Source organism: Suricata suricatta, chromosome 1, assembly GCF_006229205.1.
Source record: "Suricata suricatta isolate VVHF042 chromosome 1, meerkat_22Aug2017_6uvM2_HiC, whole genome shotgun sequence".
Taxonomy (NCBI): Eukaryota; Metazoa; Chordata; class Mammalia; order Carnivora; family Herpestidae; genus Suricata; species Suricata suricatta.
This window is the reverse complement of record NC_043700.1, coordinates 55,833,772-55,856,663: the sequence shown is the minus strand read 5'-3', so window position 1 is coordinate 55,856,663 and position 22,892 is coordinate 55,833,772. Positions and strand designations below refer to the sequence as shown.

The 22,892-nt window shown below is 35.5% G+C and overlaps 1 protein-coding gene across 2 annotated transcripts in view; it reads right to left on the bottom strand.

Annotated features, from left to right (window-relative positions):
* NEK1 (NIMA related kinase 1) overlaps positions 1-22,892 on the bottom strand; it is a 216,246-nt gene that overhangs the window by 135,090 nt on the left and 58,264 nt on the right. For both annotated transcript variants that reach the window (XM_029938932.1, XM_029938937.1), the window contains exons 13-17: positions 13,617-13,676; positions 13,316-13,375; positions 13,174-13,221; positions 12,939-13,013; positions 7,726-7,889 (exon numbers count right to left, since the gene is read on the bottom strand). In XM_029938932.1, coding sequence (XP_029794792.1) covers positions 7,726-7,889; positions 12,939-13,013; positions 13,174-13,221; positions 13,316-13,375; positions 13,617-13,676 — 407 coding nt within the window. The remainder of the gene's footprint in view (positions 1-7,725; positions 7,890-12,938; positions 13,014-13,173; positions 13,222-13,315; positions 13,376-13,616; positions 13,677-22,892) is intronic.

Here is a 22,892-nt window from a genome sequence, read left to right as displayed (position 1 = left end):
GTAATTCTACACTGTGGTAGTACACTGGTTCTTCTACGTGAAAAGCCATCCAATTCTTCTAAGCTTGCTCCTTTAAGCATACTTTCATTAGTGGTGGCTAAATTCTCCCAGCTCCTTTAATTTTCCTAGTAAATAATTCTCACAAAGTCAACATGGTACAAAAGTTACAAACTGTCCACTTTCAACTCCTAGTTTTACTAACAAACAGTTATGTGGCCTCCAACAAATTATTTAAGCAGTGCCTCAATTTCTTCATCTGTAAAACAACAGGGAGAATAATAATACCTGCTCCATAGCATTGGTGATAAATAAATGAGTAAATATCATAAGCACTTCCCATTACATGTACACTGTATTAGGGAATACTGAACCATCACCCCCTAGGAGAAATACAGAGTTAGGTTCCTGCTAGCTTCTATTACAACATCTTTGACAATGGATTAATATATGACATTGTTTTACGTGTGGTTCTATTTAAAGACACTTTATTTAATGTATGTAGCCTGAACTCTCAGCCAATAATACTGTAACTCCCACTGGAGCAAAGCTTACTTGACAAATATTTTCTCCATAAGGCACATCACTTTCTCCTGCACTTAGGAACATCAGACAGCACTCCAACACTGTGTTTGAGTGAGATCACAAAGAAGATGCACACAAATGTAAATATTAAATAAATAAATAGGAATAAGTAAAACATGAAAAATACTTGTTTAGGATAGCTGAAACAAGAAAGCAGAGCATTTGCCTTTTCAATCTCAGCTTGGAATACGTGCACTGGGCGACTCAAACTTTTTGCTGCTCTGTGCATGTCCATGAATGACCACAGATGCACTGGAGTACTGATTCTGGGGTTACACAGAAATTTTAGCAAGGAGTCAAATTCACAAACAGGCAATCCATAAATAATGAGAATTCACTATATATGTAAGTTACTTGAAACCGGTCTTGGCAGAAAAGTGTCCAATTAAATATTAGCTACTATTTTTATTACCATTATCCTTGCGAATCACTATTCTTGTCAACATCCTTTTGTGTAACCAGTATGGAATACAGTGAAAACTTCATCTCCTCTACTACTTTAATTTTATATATTTTAAAAACTTCTTGGTGTGTCTGGGTGGCTTAGTCAGTTGAGCATCTGACTTCAGCTCAGGTCATGATCCGACAATTTGTGAGTTGGAGCCTGGCATCCGGCTCTCTGCGGTCAGTGCAAAGCTTCCTTCTGACCCTCTGTCCCTCTGTCTCTCTGCCCCTCCTCTGTTTGTGCTCTCTCTCTCTTTCAAAAGCAATAAACTTTAAGAAAGAAAACTTCTTGGGGCATCTGGGTGGCTCAGTTGGTTCGGCGTCTGACTCTTGGTTTTGGCTCAGGTCATAATCTGACGGTTCTTGAGTTTGAGGCCTGTGTTGGGCTTTGCATTGCCAGTGCACAGCCTGCTTGGGATTCTCTCTCTCCTTCTCTCTGTCCCTCCCCCACTGGCTCTCATGCACTCTCTCTCTCTCTTTCTCTAATAAATAAATAAACATTAAAAAATGAAACAAAACAAAAACTTTAGCTCATAAAAAGCTACTGGTACTGGACGGGGCACAATAAAATGAACGCTATCATATACTGTTAGAATGAACATAAATTGGTACAGTATTCCCAGCCAGAAATGTAATAATATTTGGTTAATAAATACATTTGTTAAATAGATCTAATAAATGTATTAATATTTATTTCTAGAATATTTACCCAGAACCTAACTGACCAGCTCCTTTAACCCACTAATTGCCCTTCTAAGAGTCTATTATACAGAAATTAAAAACAAAAAATAAGGTTTGGCATAAAATATTCCAAAAAAGTGAAAAATTACAAACAATGGATTATTATTAGATTTGTTATATAAATTACGGTAATTCAGACACTGGAATCTTACAGAGACATCAAAGTTCCCTTGAAAACAATTATAGCATGACAAAATTTTATGGTAAAAAATGTTAGATTAAATAAAACCTGCCAGAAAGGAATTTGTATATATGACTTCATCTCCAGTGACTAAGGAAAAAAATATGAAAAAAAATGCAAGAAAAAGATCAAAGTCTCCACAGTAAGTGCCTCTGTAGGGAGGAGAAGGTGTTCTCATTCCTGCTTCCTAACCCTCCTATACATCAGAATTTTTCCAAAACACCTGTATCACTTTGGTAAGCAGAAAAACAAGACAAAAAGCCACTTGTGACTTTCCTTTTTCCATGAGCAAATGGGAGAGAAAGGAGGGATCTCCCTATGTAAAAGGGAGATGACAAGATGGCTTCTAGTATTTTTAAAACAGAAAACATGTGAGCAGCTTTAACAAAGCTTTAAGCTTTGGAATCTTTCCTTTAAGCAAAGGAAGCAGTATTAAAAGGGAACTTGAGGATGAGGGGCAAAAAAAGGAATAAATGCCTTTGAGTAAAGCAAAACATTGGGGCAAAGATAATAGCTTAAGTTTGAGGGAGGAGTAAAATTTGTTGATCCATGTAATAGGATATCTGTGTAAATATGGAACACTGGGTATTAGTAAGCATGAAATTAGGAGAGTATCACACACACAGTAGTTAAATCTTCTTCTTTCCAATGAACACCAGCTATAAAAGATAAGGGGGGGGGTTAGAAAAAATATAAGAGTTTTTTTTTTAAGTTTGAGAGCAAGAGAGTGAGGGAAAATCCCAACTAGGCTCTGCACTGCCAGTGAGGAGCCCCATGCAAGGCTCGATCTCACAAACTGCGCGATCATAACCTGAGCTGAAATCAAGAGCTGGACATTCAACCAACTGAGCCACTCAGCCACCCCCCAAAATTAGGGTATTTAAATTCTTATAGCACAATTATACTAGCTTGAAGGCTTTTCTATTATTTTTCTTTTTCACTTACAAGGAATTTGCAGATGATAAGCAAATCTTTGAAACATGTTTAAACTTGCTTCTGTTTCCCTAATTTAACCTATTGTGAATATATCCTCCACAGGATCTGAAATTAAAAGAAATACATTGGACTCAGTATTAAACTGTAAATCAAGACACTAAAAAAGGAGGGGGAAAGGAGCTGTAAAGCTACCCTATTGTGAGACAAGCCTTTGTTGAGACCCGATCACATTAATATGTACCAAAAAACCCCACAAAACTTATGATAGCAACAGATACAAAGTTAATGGAGAGAGAGATGAAAGAAACCCAAAAAGCTCCCCCTACAACCATCCAAGCAATGACCAAGGAAGGAGATGCTCAACTCAACCTTGAGCCCCCTTCATACAGACTTATTTCTACTATACAGAGGCATATGTCAAGATATGAGAGCCTCCCAAAGACCAACTAATTCAGGCTCAGAACAGCAGTTGTGACTAACAAGTGTTCATTCTCTGGCCAGTGGTATCCTATCACTAATTTTTAAAAGTTGCCAACAATAAAAAGAAATGACTACGTATTTTCTAAAAATCCAAATTTATTTAATCTAAAAAGATAATCTGTATTCTAAGGTTATGTCAACCTACATTTTTCCCATCAAAATGTCCATTCTTTTATCAAGGATGGAATTAGGGCTGATAACTTTTTAAAAATGAACTAACTTGGCAAAATTAAAAGGTAGAAGAATTCCTCAAACAGTTCATCAATTTTATCTTATAGAGCCAGTACATAAATGCCAACCTAAACCAAAGCCAGAATAATGAATAGAAATTAGCCAAGCAAACTGGGCAGAGGCAAAGTTATGCTAGACAGAAGGAGCAAAGGTGCAAAGGAGCAGAGATGAGAAAACACGTCTTTTACTTCTTTACTCTCAGAAGTATAGAAAGAGGGAGCACGAATATAAGGAGTATCTCGGACTCTACAAGACCCTGTAGGCCATTTAGAAGTTACTATTTGAATCAGGGAACAAGGAAGGGTCATTCGTTCATTTTTTAAAAATGTATGCTATTTATAAACCTTTTCCAAGTATACATTTGGTTAGATAATTTTTCAGACTTGTAAGTTTAAGAAATTTATTCTTGTTAAATTGTCTCTAAAATGTATCAGGTTCATTTTAGCTACGGTCTACGGAGATTATTTTGTTTCCTGGTCAATCATACCACACATTTCTTCCCATTTTACACATTTCTTTCCATTTTACATCTTATGAAAATGTGATGGCTATATCCTTTAAATGTTTTTTAATGCACCTCTTAAAAATGAAGATTAGTTTGAGGACAAGCCTCTAAAATATTTTTATTTGTATGACACATGAAAAATTGACCAGCATCCTCTGAATATAATTCTTTAACCAGTTACTAATCCACCTGACAATCTTTATTTATATTTCTTCACCTCATCTACATTGAGAGAGCCTGGCAACATGGGGCTCTGTGCTGACGGCTAGCTCAGAGCCTGGAGCCTGCTTCAGATTCTGTATCTCTCTCTCTGACCCTCCCCTGCTCGTACTGTCTCTGTCTCACAAAAATAAATAAAAAAACATAAAAAAAACTTAAATCTGAACTCTACCACTACTAGCTTCTTGACCAGCCACAAGTTTTAAATCTCTATAAATCCTAATTTCTTCATTTTTATTAAAAGAATAATATATAATTCATTGGGTTGCTGTGATGAATAAATACAACTTGGTATACAATAAGGTTCAATAATACCTACCATCAATAATAACAATTCATGCAACATAAAAAATGTATACTATATATCTGAACACCACTAAGCCAACAGAGTTGACACAAATGAAACAAAACGATCTCATAACCACAAATGATTTAAAAACTGAATATTAAAATAGTGAAAATATATCTGATGTAAAACAAAGATTGAATGGAAGATGTGGTATATTGGAAGAGGTAGGTGAGAAACAGCCATTTAAGACAATTTGAAACTCAAATACATGCAAACATTCCAAGTATATAATAGGAATTTGATGCAAATGGCCCAATATGGTCCATTATTTGTCATTCCAATTGTGAAGAATCAAGAAACACTGTGGAAGATAACAGTGTGAAGAAGCATAAGATAGTTTTCTCTATTTTCTTTATACTTCATGTGGGAAACAAAGGCAAATGAAAAACTAAATTTCCTTACAGATTATACCCCATTGACAAGTCCCTGAAACAGGCACAGTGACATTCCTCTAGGAACTCAGATGCCTTGATGATAACACTTGCTAAGGGAGAAAGACAATCTTAGCTTAACATTATCCAGACCTCTGGTTCCTGTAGGTCTACTTTAACATATGAAAATTCCTTTGGAAACTTCTTTTATCTCAACCATCCTCCCAAGATGTTGGCAATCATACTCGAAGCTTATGGCCCCCTGATATAAATCTGAAAGATCTCATGACTGAGTTTTTACTAAACAGTAATGAATGACCTTTTCCTAATATTAGCTACCCTCTCAAGGTCATAGAAACCTTGCTTCCAAAATACCTTAGACTTACACTATTCCTAATCCCCTCCCACCTGAAGGTATATAACCAGTCATTTGTCACAACCCCAGTGCAGATCTTTCTGCAGGTCCTATTTTCATGTTTTAATAAAAAATAAAACTTTCTTACACTGAAGATGTCTCAAGAATTCTTTCTTGGCCATTGGCTCAGGACCCTAACATTTTCTACATCATAATATACATATTTATTTTAGATTTGAGAAATATACAACTAAATAAAGCCAAATTATATACTAGAAAGATAAATAACACCTCAGGATAAAAGCCATGCACAAAATTTGCTTTCCCATTTCATAAAAAAAAAAAAAAGCATATTTGTAAGTCAGTAGCCTTCCTTTCTCAAAAATAGAGACTACAATTAAGTCTAATGCTTCAGGCTAGTGTAAATAATTCATAATGTTAATTTATATTCACCTCAGTTATTTACCTCTGCTCACCTACATTTAAATCATCTTTTATAATTGGGGGGATCATAAAGATTTTTATTACATTCGAAGGTATTCTCCTTAATGACAAGAAAACAGCAATGTAACTGAATTTTCACAAAATATTTGCTTTTTTATATACATATGTTCTATTTTGTTTTCTTTACATTTTATTTATTTAGAGAGAGAGAGTGTGTGTGTGTACAAGCTGGGGAGGGGTAGAGAGAGGGAGACACAGAATCACAAGCAGGCTCTATGCTATTAAACAGAGCCTGATGCAGGGCTCAAACTCACAAATTATGAGATCATGATCTGAGCCGAGCTGAAGAGTCAGATCCTTAAATGACTGGACCATCCAGGTGCCCCGGTATCTGCTCTTTTTTAACGAGACATTTTATAGAAGAAATGAAAATATCTAAGAAAATAAATATGCATTTTTTAAAGTTTATTTATTTATTTTGAGAGAGAGACCGTGTGTACGAGCATGTGAGGGGGAAAAGCAGAGAGAGAGGGAAAGAGAGAATTCCAAGCAGGCTCTAAGCAGTCAGCACAGAGCTCAATATGGGCCTTGAACTCATGAACTGCGAGATCATACCTGACCTGAAACCAAGAGCCAGATGCTTGGCTGACTGGGCCCCCAAGGTGCTCCATAAACATACATGCATTCTTAAGAAAAAAGGAACCATGCAAACTAAAACTGCTGACTGCTATCATATTAAGTTAATTCAATGAATGAAAAGGAAAAAATCTGATGAACAGGATCACAGAGAACCATACATCAGAGATGAATATAAAGAGAAAACAAGCCAAACAACAAGGAGAAAAAAGTGGGATTCTAAGTGATGTGGGAAAAGAAAAAGACAAAAAAGGCATGCTTCGGACTTTTGCATAAAGTGTGATTCCATTTAAATATACTCATATTTATTTAAAGCAAATTGCTGAAATTATTATAACCATATGTTGGCTCAAAGTTATCACATGTTCTTTTACATATGCTCAGACTAAGACATATAAATAAGCTACAAAAATTAGGCTGAAATGAAAAAGCTGCATGTTTGCCACATGCAGTCAAAGGCCAAATTTACACCTGAGAAAATTATTACATCCAAAAAGCAAAGACGCATTCTGTGTAATCAATACAGAAAACACCTGCAAAGTATAGGTACTAAGCTATACATGACATGAAATGAAATGAAATTACACACAGGAATGAATTATGGATCATCATAGTTCAGCTTGTTTATACTGGCTTGTTTAGATACAATCTTCAATCTTTTCAAAGATTTTCTAGTAGCATCAGCATTTGGGATGTGGTGAAGACCTATAGCCCCATTAGGAAATCCTGGATGTATTCCAGGTGAAATTCCTCTGTAGATAAATATGCACAATTGGTGGGGGAAACATAGGCAGAAAGAAATGTAGATAAAATTAAACTTCCTTATAACGTGCAGCCCACTGACAGATACTTGGGGCAGGCAGAATAGGATATTCCTCCAGGAATTCCCAACTGTCTTAATGTTAATGCTTTGCTAGAAGGGAAAACAACTTTAGCTTGACAATAGCTAGGCCTCCAGTATCCTACAGAGTCTCCTTTAACATATGTAAACCCTTTTGGAAACCTCCCCTTGCCTTTACCTCCTCCAACTCCCAAGTACATAATCAATCTCTCCTCACAATCCCAGGGGAGCTTTTTCTGCCCAAGGTCCTGTACCAGTGCTTTAATAAAACCACTCGGTTGCAACAAAGACGTCTCAAGAATTCTTTCTTGGCCTTTGGCTCCAAACCCCAACAATGTTCCACATCACAAGGACTTTGATTATTTTCTCTGAAGCAAAGCATAAGCAACTTCTGCAGAACATAGCCATACCTTTCTGGATGCCTTCGGCCATATATTTCTCTTTTCCATTTGGTTTCATTATCTTCTGCTCTTTGTTGTTGCATTTGATCAAAAATAGCGTGATAATGTTCATACTGTCCTCTAGGAGAAAAAGGTGATGGAGCCACAGCCCCTCCACTGCCAGAAAAGGGAGCCTAGGAATTAAACAAACAGCTCTCACATGTGCATTTCTTAAGACCCAAAAGGTCTGTACTACCTTCAAAAGAAAATATTTTTTCAACACTTGGCTTTTAAAAAGCAATTACCTAATTTGAACATATTAATAAACATGCAGCTTAAAGCAAAATGTTTTCCTACTGTGTTATACCATTAATAACCATTAGTAATACCTTGTTACTAAGACTAAAGCATAATTTAACAAACCATTAAATATAAAAAATATAAAAAGCCATTAAAGTCATGTAAATATTGAAAAGTCTGGTCTTAATAATTTTTGAAACCAGTTTCTAATATACAGGTTATGATACCATTCTATTAAGTTTAACCATGTACAGCTTATATGTAAAGTACATCCTACTTTTATAACGCTCAAATTTATACTTAACAAAAACATTCACATATGGCATATAAGAGATTGCAAATCCCTCAACAGTAAAGACATAAACACCACTGAAACACAGTAAAAACATCTTATCTATACTTAATCAGTTTATAAACATGGGAAACAAAGCACAAAACTAGAAAACCATTTCATGCTTATGGTAAATTAATGGTAGCAGGCACACTTTAAAGTAGTTAGGTATTGAAATTAACTTTCACAAAACAGAAAAACCTATCAGAAGCAAAAATTCCTCAAAAAAAAAACCAAACCGCACTGGAGAAAGATACTGTTCAACCCAGCCTTGAAAGCAACACAACAAAGAGAGATTAAATGATTAAATATAAGCCAGGGTATAAAATAAAAATAAGTGATGTATGTATAATATTTGAGTGTTGACAGCAGGAGGGATGTATGCAAACAAATATGACTAGAAGGCAGGCAGCAGTCACAAGAGGCTGGTATATCTAACTGCTATCAAGCCTGGGTGTTTGAGCTCATATAATAAACAACAAAAGAAAGCATGTATAAAATTTCTTACAGGTGTAGAATACCAAAACTATTTTAAGAAGGTGACTCAAATTATGCATGGTAGAGAGGAATGTGAGAGAGAACAAGGTAGAGGAACTAATCAGAAGGCTTACTACACAGACACCAAGCCACAAACCTAGGAGTAAAGAAAGGCAATCAATGAAAAAGGGAGGGACTTGTGGATTCTCTACAGGAATAACACAGGATAAAGGCAGATTTATAAGGCCACAATCACTGAGACATAAGAACTTAAGCATGTGGAAAACTCAGAAAACAGCAATGTCAGACAAGGATAAGCGTTAAAAGTAAATGTGCAATGCACAAGTCATGGTGAAAAAATTTCACAATCAAGAGGAAATCAATAACCTCAAATGCATTATTCAACAAAACCGAAAACAAAATAAATTCATAGAACTAAAGTTGAGTGGCAGCATTTAAAAACCCATTTTGGGGAGGCCCAGGTGGCTCAGTCAGTTGAGTGACCTACTCTTGATTTTGGCTCAGGTCATGATCCCAGAGTCGTGGGATGGAACCCCACACTGGGCTCCACACTGAGTGTGGAGCCTGCTTAAGATTCTCTCTCCCTCGCACCCTTCCCCACTCAGGCGTGAGTGTGCATGTATGCACTCTCTCCAATTAAAAAAAGTAAAAACCCATTTTTTGTGTGAAGTGATGAGAAGTCAGAACACTGACAAGTGAAGTAAACGAAGAACTTCTAGGCTGATAATAGCTTAAGGAAGAACTCTGGCTAAGAAAAGATGCAAAAGAAAATACTAGAATCAAATAAAAAACCTTTCAGTGTACCCACTGAGATAAAATTTGTGTCAACATCTTGTCACAGTAAGTTGCATATAAGAAAGCATGAGTTTTTTAAAAACCAGCTTAAGATGAATACAGATAACTGAATCAAGATGTCTGAGTAGCAAGAGATGAAAGTTTTCAGAAATAGGGAAGATAACTAATTAGGTAGGAAACTCAATTAAAGCATTCCTTACACACATCTTCAAAACGTGCATCTCAAGGCAATAATCAGAATCAGAATTCTAATAAAAGGCAGTTGCATCTCCTATGAGACTGGTTACTCTCTGAGTTTAGTCTAGTGCTAATATCACCTTGACTTGAATTTGAGTCTTGTAATGTTTCTCTTTAGCAAAAATGATAGTATGCTAACATCTCTGAAGATGCTCATACTGAAAACTATGCTGTAAATAGTGTATTAGAACCCTGACACAACATGGTCTTTCAAAAATCACTCTCTTCCCCAATTATAAACATACGTTAATGAGTTTTGACATATACACTTGTATAACCACTAATACAATCAAAAGCATATCTGTCACACTCCAAAAAGTTTCCTCTTTGTTTCTTTGCAGCCAATATCCCCTTTTTCCAACAACCACTGATCTGCTCTGTTACAGACTAGACTGCCTTTTCTATCATTTCATATAAATGAAATTCTACAACATGTACTTTTATGTCTGGCTTCTTTAACTCAGTATAATGTTTTTGGTTAATCCATGTTGTTACATGTATTAGCAGACTATTCATTTTTATTGCTGAGTAGTATCCAATATATTTTTCCTACAATATATTTTCAAACGACTGATACGCCTCTACATATTATGATTACCAAAATGTGAAACTATGTATGTGAAACAATTTCTGATTTTTTAAAAAACACACATTCATAAGAGATAAATCAGAAATGGATGAAGCAGTAAGTCCCAGATTTTGCTCTTTACTATATGTAAATAATCAAAGACAGTGGATTATTTACACTGTGAATAATGCCTTATTATTTAGAGGTTTGTAATAATAGTATTAATTTTGAAATATATCCTTTAGTTTCTGTTTTATCTTTATTTAAGTAATCTCCTTAAGTTGACTGACATTATACTGATCCTCCAGGTCCTTATCAACCATACAGAAATCAAACAACCTAAGAAGTTAAATATTTCAAACCCCATGGGAAATTAAGTATAGACACTAACAAAGAATTTACTTCAAGTCATGGGAAATAGTTTTATTAATCCTCAGTGAAAGTATTATAGAAATTTATAAGGTAAAGAAGAAATTTATTAAATACATACTATCTAATACTGTTGAAAAACTGTCTCAATCAGTTATCAACACTGATTGGACTTTAGGATTAAATACACCTTTAAACAGCATAGGAAAAAAAATATTTTATTGCATCTCAGAAGATAAATGCAAAAGGAAAAGAAAAATAATTAAATTATCAGCACTAATCATGGACTTGATATAAAATGCTTGACAAAATCTGAGGGCCCACACTTCAACTGCTTAAGTTTTACTTTCCAATTGGATAAGATATGGAGTTAGTAATTTTAAAATGGACAATTCTCAGTCATACCTTATCATTCAGAAGGTAAAAATTTCTACTTCAGAGTAAACTAGATAGCACAGTACAAAAATGGTAAAGTATAATTTTAAAGAAAAAATTATATTACTACAACTTGTAATATATTAATATAGAATTAGAAAGACTTTTACTGAATTATTAATATGTAACATGAAAAATCAAGAAAGCCAGGACAGAACACACATATCTACATAAAACTTTTATTCAAATCATAACTTTTGGTAAAAGAAATAAAAATGGTAATCAATTTGACAACTCCACTGGGTACCTAAATACCATGTGTTAACTAAAAGTTGACTGGATAACATATATTAAAATTATAATACAGAGGGAAAAAAGCATATCCATTTTTTATTGCTGTGTAACAAATCACCACAAACTCAGTAGCTTAAGACAATACCCATTTATTATCTCACTATTTTCCCTGGCTCAGGAGTCTGGATATAGTTAGTTGGGTCCCCTGCTCAGGATCTCACCAGGAAGCAATCAAGCTGTCAGCCAGGACTACAATTCTCATCTGAGGCTCAGGATCCTCTTCAAGTTCACTGGTTCCTGGCAGAATTCATTTTCTTGTGGCAGTAATAGCTATGGTCACCATTTTCTTGCTAGTTGTTGGCCAGAGGCCACTATCAACTCCTAAAGGCTTCCCTGTCACATGAATGTTTGCCTTTTTTCCAGGCCAGTAGAAGCATGTCTCTCACACTCTCTTCTCCCCTCTGTCTTCTATGAAGGAATCTCATCAAATGTCAATGGTAATCACAGGAGTGACTATCCCAACACCATTTACAACACAACATAATCTAATCAAGGGAGATATGACACCACAATATTCACAGGTTCCGCCCACAATTAAGGGGAGGGAATAGAAAGATCTACAATAGGAATCAGAAATTTGGAGGACCATCTTAGAATTTGGCCTATTACAGATATGTAAAGGATGCTACAAGAGCAAAGGAGAAAATGTAGACTTCAGATAAGTAGAACAAAGAAAGAAACAAGAAGTTAACCTATGAATTCTTGCTAAACACATGCTAGGCATTGTTATTGAAATTTTTCCTTTTTTAATGAAGAAGTTAAGTCTCAGGAAAGTAACTTGCCATAGGTTATATAGTGTGGAACTATCAAAAAAGGATGTTTGAATTAACATACCGAGGCAACCGGTTAGCTAGGTAATTTGTTACCTAGCTGTGGATGTGGGGTCAGAGTGAGGAGGCAGGAGGGGTGCTATCAAGTAAAAAGAAACACAGTACAAAGACAAAGAGATCAGGCAGACTACACAGAATAAAGAAAGTACAATACAAGGTATGGTCTTCGGTTCAGCCTCACCTGAGCACACAGAGTGTGGTAGGGAAGGAATGGAGATGAGCTTGGAGAGATTGGCAGGGGCCAGAGTAACAAGGATCTTATGAAAACTTAATCCTTAAGGCTAGGATGAAGCAACAGAAGGATTTAAGGCAGAGGACAAACTTTATTTGATTTAAAAAAAAGATTCTTCTGGAAGAAAAGGTATATCATAGCCTTCACATCAAACTTTTTAAGCAAGTTTAACAGTGTCAGGTATTAGTTATCAATACAAGCTATATATGAAGTACATACAGGAAAACTAAGAATTCATAATAGATGAAGAATCCCTTCCCCACCAAAAAAGGCCAATTATATACATTTCAAAGAGCACGGTGAAACTGGAGAAAACACTGCAGTGGTGTAACCGTACTGATAGCAAATGCCTACCTTCACTTCACCACCGCCACCAGCACTTAGCACGTTTCTCCATCCTTGCTCCCTGGCCCTATTTATTCTCTCCAACTTTTGGGGAAAAGAAACAAACAAAACACAATTTCAAGTATTTAATAGAAAGTACATGAAATAAGCTTACAAATACAATGGAAATCAGTGTATTCCTTTAAAAAAAATATGTGTGGGGAAGAGGTGGAATGTACTATGGAAAAATGGATTATTCTCTTACCCTTTCCTTTTCCTGTCTTTTCATCTGCTCAGCCTTCATTAAACTAATCTGTAACAATTTTAAAGACAAACTTCTTAGAGCTCTTAAAATTATTATCATCCTCAACTTGGCAAGGGAAGAAAAATAAAAGCAAAAAAACTACCTGGTCCTTTTGTTTCTTTTCTTTTTCAATAAATTCCAACCTTCTCTTTCTTGCTGCTTCCTTAAATAAAAAAAGAACAGTTTTATCAAAAATAATTCCTACTTTTTCTAGTTTCATAAGGAAAGTTAGTGCACCAATAGTAGACATATGCCCAGGGAGATTAGGGGTTAAAAAAAAAGAATTAAAGGTATCTGTTTGAAAGAAATAAGGAGGAAAGGTTTGAAGGTTTTATAAGACTTTGTTTCTTTTCTTATAAATGTTTTTGCAAAGCTTTAAAATAAGCAGACAGATGTCTTTATACCTCAAACATTTTCCTCCTTTCTTCTCCAGGATTCACTTTCTTCACTGGAATTTGATGGGCCTGGACAAAAAGTAAAACTACAAATTAGATAAGGATTTTGAGGTACTCTTTGGAAAAATTCAAATTTATGGAAATTCAAAATAGGAAAAAGGTAAAGTCAATACTGCCATGACTCTGTTTCAAAATATATTATCCCTATGGTTATGAAATAGTAGGGAACTTCAATACTCACTTATATTAATGGATAGATCATCCAGACAGAAAATTAACAAGGAAACAGTGGCTTCGAAAATCATATTAGACCAGATGGACCAACAGATATACACAAAACATTCCATCAAAACCTCAGAATACACATCCTTTTCAAGTACACATGAAACATTCTCCAGAATGTTAGGCCACAAAACAAGTTTCAATAAATTCAAAAAGATTAAAACCATGTCATGTATCCTTTCCAACCATAATGATATGAAATTAGAAATCAATCACAAGAAAAAATCTGGAAAGGACACAAATGCATGAAGGCTAAATAACACGCTACTAAATAATGAAGGATCAACCAAGAATTCAAAGAGAAACAAAAAAATATGTGGACACAAACAAAAATGAAAACACAACAGTCCAAAATCTTTGGGATAAAGTAAAATCTGTTCTAAAAGGGAAGTTTACAGCAATACAGGCCTACCTCAAGAAATAAAAAGATCTTAAAAAAACAACCTAACTTTATATATAAAGGAGCTAGAAAAAGAACACGGTCCAAAGCCAGGAAATAGTATAGATTAGAGCAGGTAAAAAAAATTATGTAAAAATAATATATATGTTATCCCTATAAATAAAGAATGACTGTAATGTCTGATATCATGTTTGTTGAACAAAAAAAAAAAACCTCAGATTCAAAGAAACTGCAAAAATTGTCCTTCCCCAATCACTAAGTTTTGTCCTCAGATACAGATGTTAATTTTCAGTCTTCTAATATGAGAATAGAATGTTATTTAGAAAGCCCAGTATTGGAGATAAATTTTTCTTAAAAAAAAAAAGTAGTTATACAATATACATTTACTATACAATATATGGTCACTATACAATGAATTTTATATGCAAAGGTAAATAAGAAGTTAGTCGACTTCACTCTCTACTTCTATGGGTAATCATTGTCAATATTTTCATGAGTATCTTTCCAAAACATTGATTTACACAGTTAAAGATATACATAACATATATATGTAGAGTTTTAACTTTTAATGCTTCTTACATAAATGTAATAATAATGTGTTATGAAATAGAAAAATGCTGTTTACTATTAACAATGTTCCTTGACATTTCCACACTGTAGTAAGCAAATTAACAATGGCAATATTCCACACCATGGATATAATTAATTTATATTACCATTCCTCTAGGAATGGACAAATGGGTTCATTCCACTTTTTTCCTACTATATATGCTTGTAAGGCACTGTCTTGTGCCATATGCAAGTCTTTCAGAAAGGCAATTTTCTAGACATGGAATTATAGAATAAAAACATAACTTAAATGTTGAGAAAAACTGTACTCCCAAGAGGCTGTATCAAATTATACTCCCATCACAGAACTCACCCACAATCTCACAAATACTGAATATTACCAATCTATCTTGAATCTCTGCTTTTTGCAAAGACTCAGAATATTTCTCATTACATAGATATTAGCACTTCTTTTATATACCAATTTCATCTAATTGTGGGGTTGTTCAATTTTAGGAGCTGTTTGCACAGTGCAGAAGATAAGACTGTCTATAACAGATGCTACGAATATTTTCCATATTCTTTTGGTTGCTGTTTGATGTATCTTTCATTAGACAGAAGTCTGTAATTTACATTTAGTTAAATCTGCCAATCTTTTCCTTTATAATGTCTGCATATATTGTTTTGCTAAGGAAGACATTCTGGACCTCAGTATTATATTTTGTTTCTGCCACTTAGTTTCATTCTTGTATTTAGATCTTTAATTTATATTTAGATTTTTAAATGTTTGTAGTTAATTTTTATTTTTAGATCTACCTAAAATAAATTTTTATTTATGAAATGATCTGGGGATCTAAGTTTTTTCTCTAGGAAATTCAATGATCTCATAACAATTTATTGGCTGATATAGCTTTTATCCCCTCCTGCCCCCACCCCCCTGGTTTAAAATCCTCATAAGTCATCTAATAAATTCACACAGACAATGGGTCAGTTTCTGGAATTCTGTATTTTGTTCCACTTAATCATTTCCTCTTTTCCTTTTTTTTTTTTTTTTTAGTGGGATATAAAGTCACCTATAGGTAAACAGATAAAAGATCTAAACAGAGGTTAGCAAAAATAAAGACATTACCCATGTAACTACAACCCAGTCAAGAAACAGAATATTACCAACACCCAGAAGCCTCCAATGCGCCTTCCCAACAAGTCCTACCACCACCACAGAGATTACCACTACCATTTTGCTTTTCTTTATTGGTTTGCTCCTTATATATGCCTTCCTAAACAATATAGTTTATTATTTTTCTTATTCTGAGTTTTATATTAATGGCATTATACAACACATATTCTTTTGTATCTTGCATCTGTTGATTAATACTGTTTGGGGGATTTATCTTTGTTATTGTTTCTATCTACATTTGTTTTCCTCATTCATCTGTAGTATTTCATTGACTTTGCTTCCTTTCACAGTTATCTTGAACTTTTCTCATTAGGTATATTCTAAAGAATTTCAGCAAGTTTCTATTTCTTTCCATTTCATTTTTTGATTATTTATTTTTAGATGTGTAATTTGTGTCAGGCTACTTTACTGAATTCATAAATAGTTTTCTGTTACTTCACTACAATTTTCTAGGTAGGTAATTATATGAATATGTAAATAATGTCTATGTTTTCTCTTTTCTGCCAGTATTTATGTTTTTAATTGCACTGGTTAGGACTTCTCGCATATTAAAAAAAAAGCAATCACAGGAAATATCTTCATCTTGTTCCTGACTTTATTGGTAATGTTTCCAATTGTTCATTGTTATATACAATTGTTGACATAGGTTTCAAGTACATATTACTGTATCAAGTTAAAAATTTTCCCCTTCTATATTTCTTTAATCATAGAAGTCCTCCAGTTTTTTTTAAACTACTTTGAGGTATGATTGACATATAGAATGTTATACATATTTACTGTACACAACAAAATTTTTTAAAACAAAATCAGTGGGGGTTCCTGGCTAGCTGAGTCAGTAGAGCATGCAACTCTTCTTGATCTTGGGGCTGTAAACTGAAGCCCCACATTAGGTATAGAGATTACTTAAAACTAATATTTAAAAAAAATAAGTCTTTAAAAAATAAATAAGACAAAAATTAGTGTTAAATTTCACTGAACTTTCAGTATCTAATGAAATAATTTATACATGGTTTTCTTTTCTAATCTGCTAATGTAGTGAAATTATAGTTATCTTCCTCCTATTGAACCTACCCTATACTCCTAAAATGAATCCTATTTGATAATTATTCTTCTTTTGACAAATTCCCTGATTTGTCTTTTGAAAAATACTTTTTAAGGATATTTTTTTATCCAGAGAGTGAGAGTAAGAAGCAGAGGGAAAGAGCAAGAGGGAAAGACCCTTAAACCGGCTCCACGTTCATTGCTGAGCCCAATGCGGAGCTCAATCCTCCAATGCTGAGATCATGTCCTGAGCCAAAAATCAAGAGTTGGGCACTCAACTGATGAAGCCACCGAGGTGCCCCTTAAGGATTTCTACATGTGTGTTCTAAGAATAAGTGACACATGTTCTTCTTTTTGTTTTTATACTGTTTCAAATACTCAAACTTTATAATCAAGGTAAAGGAAGCCTATCATATGATCAAATTTTCAAACAATTCAAAATATAATTCTATATACTAAAAAAGATAAAAAGTATTTACAGGAAACTCTAAGTTATGGGTCATGTACCAGTTTTACATTTTTCAGTTACCTTAGGGAAAAATGAGTATAAAGATAACAAAATTATTTACATATGTTGATTCTAAATATAAAATTTTTTAACATTTATTTTTGAGACACAGAGAAGTGAGCAGGAAAAGGGCAAAGAGAGAGGGTGACACAGGATCTGAAGCAGGCTCCAGGCTCCGAGCTATCAGCACAGAGCCTGACACGGGGCTTGAACTCTCAAACCATGAGATCATGACCTAAGCAAAAGTCAGATGCCCAACTAACTGAGCCACTCAGGCACCCTGTTGATTTTAAATATAAATGAAAAAAAATGTCATTTTAAAAAGTTACTTCAAAAAATTACTTCAATGATAATTTATATTATGATTTAAATAATACTAAATTTTACTACTTTATTAAATCATAAAATGTGTCCTTGGGGGGAACACCTGGGTGGTGGTTCAGTTGTCTAAGCATCCAACTCTTGATTTAGTCTCAGGTCATGATCTCACAGTTTGTGGGAGTAAGCCTTGTGTCAGGCTCTGCACTGACATTGAGGAGCGTGCTTTGGAATATCTCTCTCTCTCTGTCTCTCATGCTCTCACTCTCAAAAATAAATTTAAAAAGTGACTTTCGTAACAACTGCATTTCAATAGCAATTGTCTTTTAGCAAAACCCAGTGTTATGAAATTACTTTTATATACCACTCATTCCTTCAGTTTTCTAAATTTTATAAAATGATCCAGAGATAAGCACTAAAATTCTAAAAGACAACTCAGAATAAAAAAAAAATAACCCTCACTTATTATGAAGTTAATAAAATTAATAAAAAAAGAAGTAGGAAGACCCAAAAGTTTATTTATAGTAAAAGAATTAAAAAGATATTTGCAGTTTCTTCTTCAGAAGGCAACATGATATATAATTTACACATAATTTCCTCCTTATGAAATGTAACTAATTTATTTGAATGGATACATTATTTAATGTGAGCATATAAAATAATGCTATATAGAATATGTAACACTTCCTGGCATATTGATAAGCTGATAAAATGCAAATGATTCTTTTTACAATGTGCTTTGCCAGTTTAATTCATGACCATCATAAACCAAATACATTTTCATTTTTTCTTTTAAGTAAGCTCTATGCCCAACACGGGGCATGAGCCAGCCAGGTGCCCCTAACCAAACCCACTTTATTGATACGGTCTAAGTTAGCTTAAAGCTGCACAAACAATGTGGTAAGAGGTACTAAATCTCACACCATGAGTGACCTGAGAAGGCCCAGGTGGTGGATTCCCAGAAACATCCCACCCCTCACTATATTTTTAGGTCCTAACTCCTAACTGCCAATTTCGGCTAGTTACTTAAATTCAAGTCTTACTTAAGTTGAACATGTATCTTAACACTTAACTCCAGAAGTGGCACTAGAGTCAATGAAATGACAAAAATACTGAAATATTTTAAGAATGGTAACTTTCGAATTTTTTTCTGAAAGTAAACAAGAGTAAGAAATACATTTCACATCCAGACCCTGTAAAGATACACAGTATGTGTAGCTGGTTCTCTAAGGACCCGTTTTTCGCCCCCCAAACAGATTTTTCCATCACTAATAGACAGTAACTCAAAATTTCAAAATAGTTAAGGGAGAGTACTGGGGCCACTGCTATGGACACGTAAGGAAAAAAAAAACAATTGGAGATAATGCTCTTCATAGTATTATTAACATACAGTTAATATTTCAAAGTGTGTTATATATACAAACCTAAACTAGGAGGGAATGTTACACTGAAACTCTGTAAAAATACATTATTTCTTCCATTCCTTACATAGGACAGAATATTATTTGGCAATAAGGAGGATTGCAGTACTGATACACACTACAACCTTGAAAACATTATGCTAAGTAAAAGAAGCCAGTCACAAAAGACCATGTATTGTATGATTTCATTTACATGAAATGTCCAGAATAAGAAAATCTACATAGAGACAGAAGTAGATTAGTGGTTGCCTAGGGCAATAGGGTTAGGGGAAGAATAGGCAGTGAAAAGTAATGGGAAAAGATTTTTTTTTGATGATGAAAATGTTCTAAAAATGACTGTGGTTATGGTTGCACAACCCTGAACTCACTAAAACTATTTAATTCCAAGCTTTAAATGGATAGATTGTACTGTATGTGAAAGAAATCTCAGTAAAGATATTTTAAATATATATATCTCCAAGAGTTGCAGAGACATAGAACCCTGCATTCTATATTTGGAAAGGTTCCACAGGTTAACTCAATCTATCAGGTCTAGCACAGGTTTCAAAATCTGTGAACTGCAACACCAAACAATTTAAAAATATTAACACAGGGGCACCTGGGTGGATTAGTCAGTTAAGCATCTGAGTCTTTATTTCAGCTCAAGTCTTGATCTTATGGTGGTGAGATGGAGCCCTGCGTTGGGCTCTGTACTGCAAATCAAGTCCGCTTGGGATTCTCTCTCTCTCTCCCTCCCTCCCTCCCCCATCCGTCCGTCCCTCCCTCCCTCCCTCTCTCTCTCTCTCTCTCTCTCTCTCTCTGCCCCTCCTCTGATCATGAATGCTCTCAAGATTAAAAAATAAATTAAATGTATTAATACAAGTAACACAGATCTTACTATAAACAAACACCTTTTAAACAGATTACCCAATAGTGAGCAGTAAGAAGAGAATGTTTAATTAAGACACCTACATACTCTTAGGTAAGTTAAATGAAGACACTGATTATATTCATCTTTTGATGCTCCACTGCCACATATACAAGACACTCAAATGTTTGTGAAATCAAAATATCAAGCTGAGGTCTCTGGGTGGCTCAGTCGATTAAGCTTCTGACTCTGGGTTTCAGCTCAGGTCATGATCTCACCGTCTGTGAGTTTGAACCCCCTTATCAGGTTCTGTGCTGGCAGTGTGGAGCCTGCTTGGGATTCTCTCTCTCCCTCTCTCTCTGTTCCTCCCCTGCTTTCATTCAAAATAAATAAATAAACTTAAATATATATATATATATACACACATATATATATATATATACACATATATGTGTGTGTGTGTGTGTGTGTGTATATATTTGCATTTCTCTTTAAAAATGAGAACCAAAATACTAAAATATATTCACAGAGCTCCCTCTGGTGGCGCAATAACAGAATCCTTTAAAAAATAACTATTACAGGAACTGGAGCAAAGAAAGTGTCCATGAAAATGTTCTTATGGTTTGCTGAGTAGTAATAATATATTATTAGTTAACAACATCCTTAAAAGTATTTATGCTTTTTCTTGTAAACTTCTCTTATGAAGCTTTCGCCTCCTCTGCAAATGCACTAAATGTACACCTATTATGGAGCAATTCCTCCTGAAGAACTGAAGGCTGACTGAACACCTTCTGCACAACAAAGATAGAAAGAACAGCAAGAGAGACAGACATGGTAAAAAAAAACAAAAACGGGGAATCCGCACCCCCAAGGCTGAGGACAGTGGGGAGGGAGGATACTGAGGGCATAGGAGCAAACTGGTCTGCTCTGCAGCACAGACAAAATGCCACAGTTGCCCCCCACCCCTCCGCCTCAGCATGCCCTGGGTCTACTCCACACCAGTCCCTGGAGGCTCTAGGGCTTTAAAAGAGCAACTAGCATACAAAAGAGCCAAGGTAGGAGAGCTGCTCCTTATCTTTTCTGGGCCAAGTCAGAGGAGCTAGTGCGCAACACAGTTTATGTCCCCCTCCATGTTAGTAAACTGGCCGGCGGCCTCAGTGTGCCCTGGACCTCTAACCCACACCAAGGCGGCCACTGGGTAGTGTGCACAACACCCTTGGTCAGCACTCACTACAGTTCCAGCTTTTGTGTCAAGGTGACATAGGTGTGTGACGCGCCTGGAACACCCCAGGCCCAGATCACTCTGGCTTCAGACAGCTGATAGGGCACCCCAGGTGCACGGTGTTACGGACCTCCAGGCTGGTGCCTGTTTCAGCTCCAGCTGCCCCAGAACACCCCCAACTGTAATGGTGCTGAGGTGGGAAACAAAGGCAGAAGGAAATGTAGATAAAATTAAATTTACTGCCCACTGACAAATACTTGAGACCAGCAACTCTGTTTGTCTCAACAACAGTTTACAGTCTTACCGTCTTAATGTTAATGTTTTGCTAGAGGGAAAAGCAACCACAGCTTGACAAAAGCTAGGCCTCAGTATCTTAAGAGTCTTCTTTAGCATATGAAAGTCCTTTTGGAAACCTCCCCTTTGCCTCTTTCTCCCCCAACTCCACAGTATATAATCAGTCTCTTTTTGCCCATGGGTTCTGTCCCTGTGTTTAAATAAAATCACGTTTTTGCACCAAAGAAGTCTCAAGAATTCTTCCCTAACATCAGCTCCAGGCCCCCAAAACTGCATCAGCATCAGCACTAGTCACTTTGTCAAGACCAGACACTCGTTACTGTGCAGGCAGTCTTAGAACATCCCAAGCTATACCTACTTCAGCTTCAACAATGCTGCCAAGATGCGCCTCTCCCACAGGACCTCCTGTGTTGTATTCAGGTCTGCTGCAGTGGTGTCTGACAGGGTGTCCTCTGCATGCAGACTCCCTAGACACCCCTTTCTAGGCATGCACCCACTTTAGCTGGAGCTGTCCTGCAGTGTGCCCATTGCACTGAGAGTCCCAAAATCCCTTGCTTGGACCCATTTCAGCTTCAGTTGTCCTGCCAGGGCACCTGTGCATGGAGAGCAACAGGACCAATGTGGACCACACCATCTAACAAGGAAGCCCCAGCACAGAGGCTAGCCAGGCCACATCAACCACAGTGCTAGCCACCAAAAGTCATCAAGCACACAGGGTCCACATAAGGGACAACCATATACAAGACCATTCCTTCAAGTTCAGGAAAAGTAGATGTTACACATAATTTATAGAAACACAGAAAGATCAGCAAAATGGGCAGACAGATTATGCTCCAAAAGAAGGCTGCACGTTCAAGACTGGGAGAGGTACTCTTTCACTTAATACAGAAAAACAAATAGAGAAAGTCAGCAAAATGACGAAACAGAGAAATATGTTCCGAACAAAAGAACAAGGCAAAATCTCAAAAAAAGACCTAAATGATATGGAGGCAAATAATCTACCTGATAAGGAATTCAAAGTAATTGTCATAAAGATGCTCACTGAACTCAGGAGAAGAAGGGGTGAACACAGTGAGAACTTCAACAAACAAAAAGAAAACGTAAGGAAGTACCAAACAAAAGTCAGAGCTGAAGAATACAAAAACTGAACTGAAAAGTACTTGAGAAAAGCTCAAGAGCAGACTGGAAGAAGTTCAAGTACAGATCAGTGAGCTGGAAAATAAAAT